The sequence below is a fragment of the Silurus aristotelis genome (genome assembly GCF_946808225.1).
Source record: "Silurus aristotelis genome assembly, chromosome: 6".
Lineage (NCBI taxonomy): Eukaryota > Metazoa > Chordata > Actinopteri > Siluriformes > Siluridae > Silurus > Silurus aristotelis.
Window position 1 is genome coordinate 18,911,503 of NC_139579.1, and position 11,660 is coordinate 18,923,162.

Sequence of the window (11,660 nt, forward strand, 5' to 3'; positions counted from 1 at the left end):
GTCAAAATACTGACGGTACTGTTAGTGCAATTTCATGTAATATATTCTAAATGGCATCCAACATTTAAGAATTCTGGGAATAAGAAAGTCTACAAATGGCAGCAGGGTTTGTATTCAGTTTGTAGAAATAATCTAAATCTCGCTCTCTCTCTCTCTCTCCCTCTCTAAATGTTTTTTATACATATATTTTAATACATGAAATTTATGTTCACGATTTTTTTTTTTCAAATTTTGCTTTAAGTCTTTATATAACAGTCATGCTGATAAATAACACCAGCCCTGTTTGCAAATCTCGAAAGACGTAGTTATTTTGCAGTTGTAAGTAAACTCAAATCCCAGTGATTTTGTCAAAATTACTAAGTATGTATGTATGTATATTGTACACATAAACAGAAATTAGTATAAGCTGCTTTTTGGTAGGTGCCTGGTTGTAAATTGTTTGTGTGGCTCTGAAAACCCCCATATTTTCTAGGCAAAAACTTTCTTTGGCTTTTTATACAAGTTTCTGAATGAAAACATTAGAAGAATCCATGTACAATTTCAAGTGGCCCAATAATATACCCCTGAAGCACCCCTTTTTGATTAGATTCTTTAAATTCTACCAGATGATGGTCAAAAGAACTAATAAACATGGGATTTATTTAGAAACAATACACAAATATAAGTCAGTAAGCACAACATTTCTTATACAATGAGCGTTTATTGTTTTTATTCACATGGTACATAAGCAACAAAGACTGAAAGAAATTGCAGCATATTTATAGCATCTGATGAATGTCAATTGGTAACATTTTTCAAAGAACCTGTACACAATCACATCAGTTATTTTTGTCAGAAAATACATGATTACTAATAATTTTATTGATGGTTATATACAGTCATGGGTAATGTGCATATAAATATAGGCATGTAAAAAGTATGAATGGTTCTAGATAAAATATACAAATATGACAACAATAAAGTTGAATATGCACTGTTGTGCGTCTAGGTAACAATATCTATATGTAATAAATATTTATACAATAATTCACAAATGATTAGTTTGCATATTAAGTGCATTGAGCCAAAATGCTTTTTTTTCTGTTACATGTTCCCACAGAGGTGTTCATGTTATTTGCAAGGGTTCCTGTAATGTGGCTAATGCAGACAGTGTTCTAACATCACTTGATGACTGGGTAATTTAGGTAAAAAAAAAAAAAAACCTGAGTTCATATGAGAAGACAAATTAGTAATGCTTTGACAATTTGGCTATCTCAACTTTGTAATTACATTTCCAAGATATCTCTTGTAGCACGAGATGTTCCAGTTCCCTATTAAAGGTAAAAGCTTCTCAGCGTACAGACATACATAAATACACACGTACATAAATTCATACATCATCAGCATCCATGCACTTGGCCAACTTTACTCCTGCATCCATCTCGGCCTGACTTCCACCATAGACAAGAGAAAACAAACTGCTACAACTAAATTGTGTTATGAAAGGCTTTAGTAGTTTTAAGAATTCAGTATGATCCCATTTATTTTTTAGTAATGTGTAAATACACAAGTGCCAGTTACCAAAAGATATTTACTATACTGATGATTATTCATACTGGGGATTCTAAATCATTTCCATAATGAAATTGTATTTTTCCCCACTTCAAAAAAATAAAGATTCTGAACACAGCACAAGGCAAGGTTCTTAAAAAGCTGTGAATGGTTATATTAAATCTTACTTCCCATCACAAACCCAAAAGACTGCCAAAAAAGACAGGCAGACGCCTCAGGTGAGACGAAAGCTGGAAAGAAAAAGAAAAAAAAGGAAACGCCCAAGTTACAGAAATAAACTAATCCTGGGTTAGGCATACAGTAGGAATATGAGGTTGGCCTGGACATTTTTAGTGTAATTCAGGTCATTTGGTTGCGGAAATGACTTCGGGTGTTTGAATGCTAGGGAGGGAGGAGAGGGCATAGCTGCAGTGCAGGGCTGCTTGAAACTCCGTAAAGAGTGTGAGGCGTAGGCGAGGTTCCTCACTCTGACCCTGTGTTTACCCACCCAGTGGCACCGAAAAGTCTGCAGGCTTTAGTGAATGTTCAGGTTGTTAAAGTAATCGAAAGTGGCCCCCAAGGCCCAGCTTGTTTCAACATTGTTCACCTTTTTAGTAAGCTGTAGGAAATAAACATATAGACAAACACAGAATTATCATTACATTGCTCAATCTGCTATACTGTAGATTACTGGTATTCTTAAACCAGTCTTACATGCTGTATTATTTTCTGCCAACTCACGCTTTAAATTACAACCTAATATGTGGCATTTTTTTAACAGTAAGAAGATTGCGGTGTCGTTGAAATACCGACCTGCAAAACAGTGTTGTCCTTGAAGCCAAATCCCTCTTTCAGAAGAACAGTGATGTAGGTCATATCCATGCACAGGAAAGGGCTGATAGGGCGGTATTTAGTCATCTTGTTGCAAACTTAACAAAAGAACAACAAGGATTTTATATCAATGTCACAATTTAATCAATGAATTAATCATTGAAGACAGATGTGGCAGGAATTTTGGAATTGCATTTAGAAAATTACACCACCTCCAATCAGTTAACGTGAAGAATTATGCAACGCACCAAAATATTGATGTAAGTCAAGTTTGCCTGTCTGCCACAGTACCGTGAAATAGAGGTGCGCACAATGTTGGGCGTTTTTCTCGAGCTGAGTTGTAAGATAAAATGTTTCATGGCTTAGGTTGTGCATGTTATAAAGAGGTGGCAAGCCACAAGGGGCAAGCTCTGACAGGTTGCCAAGTGTTGTTGTATGTCATTGTACGTCATTAAGTCACAGCTCTGCTTGTCAAATATCTGCCAACTGTTGCATGACACTCAAAGTAGGAAAAGGAGAAGGAAATGTGGTTCATCAAGATTACACAGCTCTCACTACACAAATTATAAGCTTTATATCTATAAAATACCTTACTTATTTATGAGCTAGATAAATCTGGCATGTAGGTGATATTTAAGTTTTGACAGAAGATTGGTAATAAGCCAAAGGCTATAACTCAGTGTCGGTCATTAGATTTTTCGGAAGGCTGACCTTGTAATAGTCAACATAGCAGTGTTTGCTGTAGCATGTGCATTACGATAGCTAGGTCGTTTTTTCATAGGGCACTAAAATGTGCCACGGTAGTGGGTAGATACAGAGGTAGCAGAACACACAGGGTCAGGTGTTTGTGTGGATGAGGGACAAGGTGTGTATGTGGTGGCGAAGCTGTCATTTTGTGAAGGTTGTGCGATTGTCGGGAGTCTCAAATGCAAATAAGCACTGAGAGTTTATATTTGTACAGTGTGTACGGTAAGGCTTTGACCTGAATGTGGCTGGAAGGGAAGAAAAACTACCAAAGGCTGGCGCCTTACCTTCCTTGGCTCTCTTCTTGAAATCTCTGACCTCCACAACACCGCCTCTGGAGCCATCTAAGACGGAGAGAGCAAATGAGCAAAACAGCTATAGAAATTCTCACGAAACATTCTCACAACTAAACACAGCGGTGGAAATAAACAAAAACAGCAGTCAATTACCAATAAGGCCAGAGTCCACAGCTCTGTCATAGTAATAAGAGAAGGCATAGAAGACGCTGTTTCCTTTGACTTCATAGGGCTGGTGTATGATCCCTTTTACCACACGCAGCACCTCATGGTAGCACAGTTTATATCCTGCATACCCTGTGGAGGCAAGATCCAAGAAGATGTTGCACTAATGATGCACTTTTTAAATTAGCTGTTTCGCCAGAGAAGCATGTCATGCAGACAAAGTCAAACTTAAACATTACAGGATGACCTTAGATTAAAGAGGTCTTACCTTACCAGCTAAAAATAGACTTGGTTAAGCTAGGAGAATGGGCTCAATTGCGCAGAAACCATATGCTTTCAGAGTCTACACTTAAAGCAGAAGCCAATTTTGTTAGCTGATTTCTTATTACGAAATTGGGAGTGGTCATGATAAAGCTGCAAGCTATGTGAAATGAAAAATACCAAGCATGTGACTTAACCAGTATCTCTTGGCTACATGATTGTGGTAAGGGAGTGTTATATCATTTGAAGACTTAACTAACAATTTTCTCTTCACTTAAATACAATGTTTGCAGTATTATTATTGTTCAAATGCCTGTGAGGTGGACAATTACACGAAACTGGCAAAACCCTGAATATGCTGTTTGGCTCCACAATTACACCCTCACAAAATTGCTGTCAAATTAATGCCTTAAACTCAATTTTGCTCAGCCTTTTGTAATTGGGTTACTCATGTCAAGAAATCTTTAGGAATTGAATCATTTTGTGGAATTGGTATCTTCTGACACCTGAAATTGGCATCAACTCTGTTTATCTGTTATGGGAAAAAAAGAAAAGCAGGTTGCTTATTGTGCTCTTACCATCTGCCATTCCGCTGACTTTGTAGGTGATGCCACCAAAGGTCAAGTCCTCCCTGTACTTTTTCGGTAAGCAAGAACTTGTAAAAACCTTGTAATCAAGACCTGAAGGGATGTACAGGTTGGTACATTATAATAAACATCAGTAGATCCTAAAAAGATCAATGTTCAAATATGAATATGCTGATTATCTGAAAGGAGCACAAGAAACCATTACCATCTGCTCCAAGTGCACCAAGAGTTGCAAGTCGGGATGCAAAAAGTCCATTTCCAAGGTAACTTGAAACATAAGGAAAGAAGGCCAGTAAATAGATGCTGTTTGCAATTAGAATTGTATAAGTACAATATTGAACATGTTTTGCTCCAGTAAAATACCTGTGGGTGTAAAGCTCATAAGTAGTGTTGAACATGTTGAGGCGTGCAACGTATTCATGAGGCGCATTCTCCACAGTTTTCTGCAATGAAAGATAAGTATGAGTTTGTGCATATATAGAAATATAAACCTCTCTTATAATGTATTGATCATAGATGTACCTTTGATCTTGGGAGGAATGTGATCTGGGTTGAACCTCCACCCAGATCCAAGATACCTACAGTTTTTCTGGTATTGGCGTACAAGTGACCTATAACACAGAAGAATGGCAAATTGACATCAAAGAGCAGATCTTTAAATTGTAATTAGTCTAAGGCAGACAATTAAGGCATTGTAGAAATAATTACTAGACTTTAAGTCATAGTTTATGTTTTTCTGTCTTCCTTTTTTAAAGCTTTGTATACACATCACTTATGTTTTATGGCAGGTTTCCCCAAATTGAGAATTGTGGTTATCAGAGGCAGATGGTAGGAGCTGATTCATGGACAGTGTAGAAGGGAGGCAACTCTATTATTTTAGAGCTCTAATAAATTTACTGAGTCTCCACATACCACCAGCCACCATGCACCACTGACACCACCATAACAAAACATGAGCAATATTAACCTGTCAGGAAATTCACTGTAACCCACGCCAGCACACCTGTAAGCAAGAAAGAAAATCCATAATATCACATATATGCTTTTTTTGTTGTTATTGTTTTATAAACATGAACATTTTCACCCCCCCCCCCCCATAATACACTGCATTTTCTAGTATGAACTTTGCAGAATACTTTAAAACATTAATTTAAAGTTACCAAGGTATGATTTTTTTTTTTTTTTTTTTTATTCTGGCAGCCTACGCCTTACTTTGGGATACAGGGCCACCACTGAGTCATTGCCATAAATTTGCCACCTGCTATTAGTGGTTTTAAACTCTGCCAGATAGCTCAGACGGATTTTTAGTACATGCACTGCATGTTTCTTCATTAAGGTCAAATCTTATTTCATTGAGTGTCCTGATTTTCTGGCCATAAGGGTTTAGCTGAGGTAATCAGACATGTCTGAGATGTGATATTACACACAACTCATAAAAGCAGGTAATGACTTGTACATCTACAGCTTGCAATAACAAAAAAGACTGTTATGCAAAAAAAATGAAGGAGGATGAAGGTAAATTCATAAAGGTTTCAACAATAAAGTATACTGATGTAACTTTTACTGTGTGGGAGGAAATTAAAACCAATTTAATACCTTCATTTGTACCATTCATAAGGCTAACACTGTTGCCTGGCACATAGAAAGGAGATTCATCAAACACGTGTTTCACCTGTAAACACAAAATATTTGCATTAAGCACACAATACAACTTCTTTACAAAAAAAAAAAAAAAAAAAAAAAAAAAACTCTAAACCTTTTAATCTTCAGGAAATACACTGAACCATTTGAAATTGTCTGTAACTGAGGAAATTTGAAACCATGTCTGTGGTTGCTGTGTTGGTAAAATAATTCAAACGCCAGTTTAGCCCAATGTCCCAGACAGCCTCAGAACAGCTGTTTTTATGCAATAGCAACCTCCAGTCCTTTTTTCTTGCCTTTTCTCTCTGTCACACACACATAATGTGGTTAACATCTCCCTGTCTTTGGCAGAATAGCTGGTTTCTCCACCAAACTGTCTAAGGAAAGGAACATTGGGGAGGGGGATAATGGAAGTGAAAAGTAGAGCTTGCCTTACCTCGTCCAACAGAGCTTGGGCTTTTTCCTTCTGCATCATCCGCAGACCAGCAGTGGCTTTCAGTAATACAGGAGTTTGCCACCATTCCTCTTTGGGAATTGTCTTTTTAGCCACTTTCAGCAGCTGTCTGATTGTCTCTGCTCCCTAAAAGGCAATTTTACATTGGTGAATCCACTGACCATGAGGCAAAAAAAAAAAAACAGAAACTGTTTGAGATATTTTAACTTTATCTACTGGAGAAAAAGTATGGAATGCAAGGGAAGAAATGGAAGACAGAATAATTACTAGCATGCGGCATATCAGCCTGTCCCATCCTATGGTTAATGCCAGATTGGAAAAGTGCATATGTCACTATGAAAATAACTAAGCTGTCACAAAAATTTATGTTCCTGGAATTTAAATTCCAGTGCTGCTTATCATTAAGTGATCCATCAATGGAAATAACAAAAATCTCACCTGAAAGTAAAACTGTGGTGGTAAAAGTGAGGTCTATTTAAAGAGAACATTAATGCTATAAGAATGGCAGAGACTTACCTCTTCAAGATTTTCTCCATATGCTGACAGTCCAGGTTTCACTGCATTGTACATTTCACTGTCAAGCACCGGCAGCCCAGCTGTCAGAGGCAAACAGAGATGAATGACATGAAAAAAAGGTTTTCGAAGACATACATGAGGTATCACATGTGGTTAACTTCTTCAACTCATATTCTGCAGTTGTGCTTATTCCTATACTTTTGGACATTGTGTAATGTAAATGGTTATTGTACCCAGTAAATGGTGACCACAAAGTTTTTTTTCAAACAGAGGAATTAGCAGGTCCTTTAGACTTAAGTTTACATCATCATAGGTGATGCTATGTCTTACCATGAAAAACATTGAAAAAAAATGCAAACTCTTTCACTTCCCTCTCTCTCCATCTCTCTCTCTCTCTCTCTCTCTCTCTCTCTCTCTCTCTCTCTCTCTCTCTCTCTCTCTCTCTCTCTCTCTCTCTCTCTCTCTCTCTTTTACTTACTCACTCACTCATCACACACACTTTCTCCGCCTGCAAAGCTCTCTTTCTCTCGTTTCTATTTGCCTTAGCACCTCATTCAATAATCTTGCAGTAAACTTAGACACTGCAGAGAGACAGCACTAGGTTTGCTTTGCATTGGAGAAAGAAAGCAAAAGAGAAAGCGAGAGAGAGAGAGAGAGAGAGAGAGAGAGAGAGAGAGAGAGAGAGAGAGAGAGAGAGAGAGAGAGAGAGAGAGAGAGAGAGAGAGAGAGAGAGAGAAGTCAACTGAGTTTACAAGGCAGGACTACTCAGGATCATCTGCAGTTCATGCTGTAATTTCTGGTGCCTTCAAAATGGAGGTGGCTATGGACTTGAGCAGTGGAGCCCCTGCAGAAGAAAATATTGAAACATCTAGAGGACTGAAGTTAAGGCACTTACCTGCTTCTATGTTCAGATGTTCTTATGGACTTTTTGATGGAAAGAAGATTAAAGGGGAATATAGAGGAAAAAGAACTCACCAGGGTCTTTCTGAATGAACTTGTAGATGTGGATGCGGGTGCCGGTGCTGCCAGCATCAAACATGATCCCATGGAAGGTGCGAGGTGCTGGCACTTCTACCTTTGTTGGTTCATCTGGAGGCAGTTGATTGTCCATGCTGGCCTGATGGTTATATATGCGGTGGCGGTAATTGTACAAATGCCGGTTGTACAAGGGGTGGCTATAGTATGTTGCTTCAGCAAGGAAGTACCCAGCCAAAAGCCACAAGGACACCACTGACAGAAGAAACATCTGCTGTGGCATGGTTTCTCTTTCTACAGCACTATAAAGGACTGGAGATGTGTTTCTTTCTAATTTGTTCTAATACAAGCTACTTTCTGAAGAAGGAAAAAGTTTTAAAGAAATGGCTTGCCCTTGTGGAGTAGAAAACTGAAGATGGAGGTCAGCAGAGAGGTGAGCAGCTGAAAGGAAGAAAAGAGCAGTATCAGAGATGGAAAGAAAGAGGGGTAGGTGAGGACAGAGACACACTCGGGACTGGATGGTCTTCTGTTCACAGTATATAAAGTCATAAGGGCTTGGCAGGGGGCCATGCCAAACAAAGCCATCCACCAATCCTGAGGCTCACCATCTCAAGTCCTCCAGGAGCCATCCCCCAACTATCCTCTACCCCTCCCTAAAACTCTCTTGTGGAATACCTGCTACACAGCACAATTTTTTTTTTTACACATAAATAGATGTAGCATGCCATCCTCATCTGAAGTAACTAAAATACAGCTAAAGGTTTTCTATAAAGCTAAAAGAAGTATTTATTAGGACTTCAAAACAAGTTCAACTATTAAGACAAGAAGCAGTGGTCTAATAATACACTTTAATCGGTGAAATTAATTCAAATCTATCATTTTACTACTTGCAGTCAATCCTATTATTTACTTATTATCCCTTTTGACCTCCATTTCATCCTGCACAGTTTTTTTCTTTTTTATATCAGAACCATTGACAACTAACTTTAAATAAAAACCTTTGCACAAACAGACAGCAATTGAAGACATAACTAATTATCATTTTTCTTTAATCTGAATTTCTAAATGTGGACTTTTTCTGTCCTCGGTTATTTATAAAGTGAGCACTGAGATACTATTAAGATATTTATTAGATAAATATTATCTAATTTGTTGTGGGACTTTTAAATGAGGATAATAAAATCATTAAAATTAAACAGGTTGGACATATGCATGCATGGTTATGAGTATTTATTTATTGTTTTTAGATATGGGATATTTATATTGATACATCTATTGATACATCTATCATTAACTAATATTTTGCATACAATGTGCATGTTTGAATGAAAATTATTGGTTAAACATTTAATTACAAAATAATTATTTCTTAACTAAAATGCATAAAGTGACTTTCTCAGAGAGAAGTGGTGTATAAACACAGCTTATGCATTAAGCTAGTATAGGCAAAAAGCATGTGAAAAATCATTTAACTCCCACTCGTTGTTATAAAGACCACAGGACTTTTCAGCGAGAGGAGAAAATATCAACAGGCTTGCTTATAAAGAAGTATGAGAACTATGAGTGGTTAGACTCTCCACTTTAGGTGGGTGTTATGGCTGGAAAAAACAGTTTTAACCATCCTTGCCGTTCTCATAAGATTTTTCTTCATTTGCACCGAGAACGTGCAGACGCAAAATGTTTGCATGCGAGTGTTACTGTGCAGAAATGAAGGCAAACGCGGGTACGGATGAAGACCTCATCTGAACCGTGGGGGTTTTTTCTACCCTGTTAACATGACATTCTACTGCCCAGGAAGCAGCCGCATTCATTGTTAAATTGTTTTGTGGAACTTGTACATAATTCAGCCCTGAAGATGCTGGGCCACCGCGGGCTTCCTCTTTTCTTCCTCGCAACAAATGAACGTGGTTCACCACATAGTGCGGCTTCAGATCAGCTCTCATCACTGCTGTGATGTGAGTACTGACTGAAGTGAGTGAAAAGCTGGAATGGACTGAGAAGGATCCCAGGCTGGTGTTTTAACCTTTTAAGGTGGGAGGAGTGCCATGAAGAGGGTAAAAAAAAATGAGAAAGAGAGAAGGAGGGGGAGCAAAGGTGGAGTTTGGCTCTCCCATCATGCCATTCCTGTCCTGAACCACTCGGCTTGAGTAGGGCAACTGTTCCGACGTTGTAATTTGGAACTAAAAATACAACATTTGCTTTCCTCTTTCACTACTTTTTTTTTTATTCTGTGGTACCCCATTATGGTCTTTTCTCCTTTTCCAAGCATGCATGTGCTGGACCTCTCATTGACTTCTGACAATTTAGGAGAACACTCCTGCTTGTGCCATAGTAACAACATTGTGTCCTATGAGATAATTTAATACGTAGCTGACTAACACTTGAGTGTCATGAAAATGTACTCACTCTCTGAACAAAGCCATTATGTCCTGTCTACACCACCTGATCCATAAAAAAGCCCATGCAGTCCTCAAGGGTATGACAATTGTGTAAGCATTCAGATTTACAGTGTGATACCAGACTGTATGCTCACCTTGTTTTCTGACACAGGCTTACTAAGAAACATAGTGGTAATTATGTGTACACATAACTGCAGACAATTACTGACAAAGCATTTTGTGGATTTTGCAGAATGTTTGCGGAGAGTGTTTGCAGAGTGAAGCAAGGGAATTACTACGCATTATCTAACTGGTGTGATGAAAAAAGAGCTGGAATGATAGAGACAAAGCTCGACAAGTTTAAAAACCTATTTAGGCATTACAGACTAACAAATATTTTGCCACAAAGAAAGAATTATATATTTTTTTAAATAATTGTTGCATAGACAGAAGCATCCTGTAATCTACATAACAGTGAAAACAACCAAACCCTACTTTAAGTAGTGAAAGACTCCAGGCAGAAGAAAAATGAAGAGTTTGGAGGGAAAAGAAAAATTCAACCAACGTTCAAAACCTGTAATAAAGCCTCTGGCTTGAAAATGCTTCTGTCATGTTTCAGTGTCACTTAACTAAAATGTGCTAACTGGAGCTATTGTAGTTAGAGAAATCATAACCTTTATGTTTTATTATCCACAGTAATTACAGCTTGTGAATATTACCTAGCCACATCACTGTTTTCACTGCTGTCAAAAATAAAATGATAGTGGTCAGTAGTCTCAAACAATCAAATTACAAAAACCAAATGTTCATTTAACCTCACAAAAAGGTGTAAGCTTATATCTAATTGTCACAGTATAATAAAGTGCTGTTACATAACGAATCATTGTATATTACTGTACATCTCTAAGCGAAGTTGAACAAAATCCTTACAATGTTACGTTTTACAGTACATCCTGACTGCTATATAAGTAGATCCCTCCCAAAACAGACATCTATTATAAATATACAACATAGGCGGCCACAAACATTTAGAGTTTGAGGGTGTCCTGCCCAAGAACTACCATTGAAGAGACCAAAACCTTGTAATTACAATTTTGGTGATAATTATAACTTGAAAATGTTCATAGTTATGTTTGTATGGAGAAGGGGCTAGGGGGTGGGTCACTTTCATCTATCATAGCAATTTGCTTTAAATTTTGTTGCCTAATGGTATACATGGTACTATAGCGACTGCCCTGATACAGTTACAGTAGTTCCACAAAAAAATGTAGGCATATATTCG

General features: G+C 37.7%; 1 protein-coding gene across 1 annotated transcript; it reads right to left on the reverse strand.

Annotated features, from left to right (window-relative positions):
• Positions 1-680: 680 nt before the first annotated feature.
• Positions 681-8,516, reverse strand: entpd5a (ectonucleoside triphosphate diphosphohydrolase 5a). The gene is made up of 14 exons (XM_083543901.1): positions 8,001-8,516; positions 7,026-7,105; positions 6,492-6,635; positions 6,011-6,086; positions 5,382-5,417; positions 4,937-5,025; positions 4,778-4,857; positions 4,620-4,681; positions 4,406-4,507; positions 3,555-3,698; positions 3,393-3,449; positions 2,344-2,459; positions 1,295-2,149; positions 681-1,248 (listed from the first exon to the last, which is right to left on the reverse strand). The coding sequence occupies exons 1-13, from the start codon at positions 8,281-8,283 to the stop codon at positions 2,066-2,068; spliced, it is 1,353 nt and encodes a 450-aa protein (XP_083400027.1). The 5' UTR covers positions 8,284-8,516; the 3' UTR covers positions 681-1,248; positions 1,295-2,065.
• Positions 8,517-11,660: the final 3,144 nt, after the last annotated feature.

What these genes read in the sequence shown, in the direction of transcription:
- entpd5a (XM_083543901.1), bottom strand. Translation starts at nt 8,283, where the DNA reads ATGCCACAGCAGATGTTTCTTCTGTCAGTGGTGTCCTTGTGGCTTTTG. An exon ending in TATGAGCTTTACACCCACAG is followed by an intron (nt 4,682 to 4,777) that starts GTATTTTACTGG and finishes TTATGTTTCAAG; the next exon opens with TTACCTTGGAAATGGACTTT. An exon ending in CAAGAAGAGAGCCAAGGAAG is followed by an intron (nt 2,460 to 3,392) that starts GTAAGGCGCCAG and finishes TCTTTTGTTAAG; the next exon opens with TTTGCAACAAGATGACTAAA.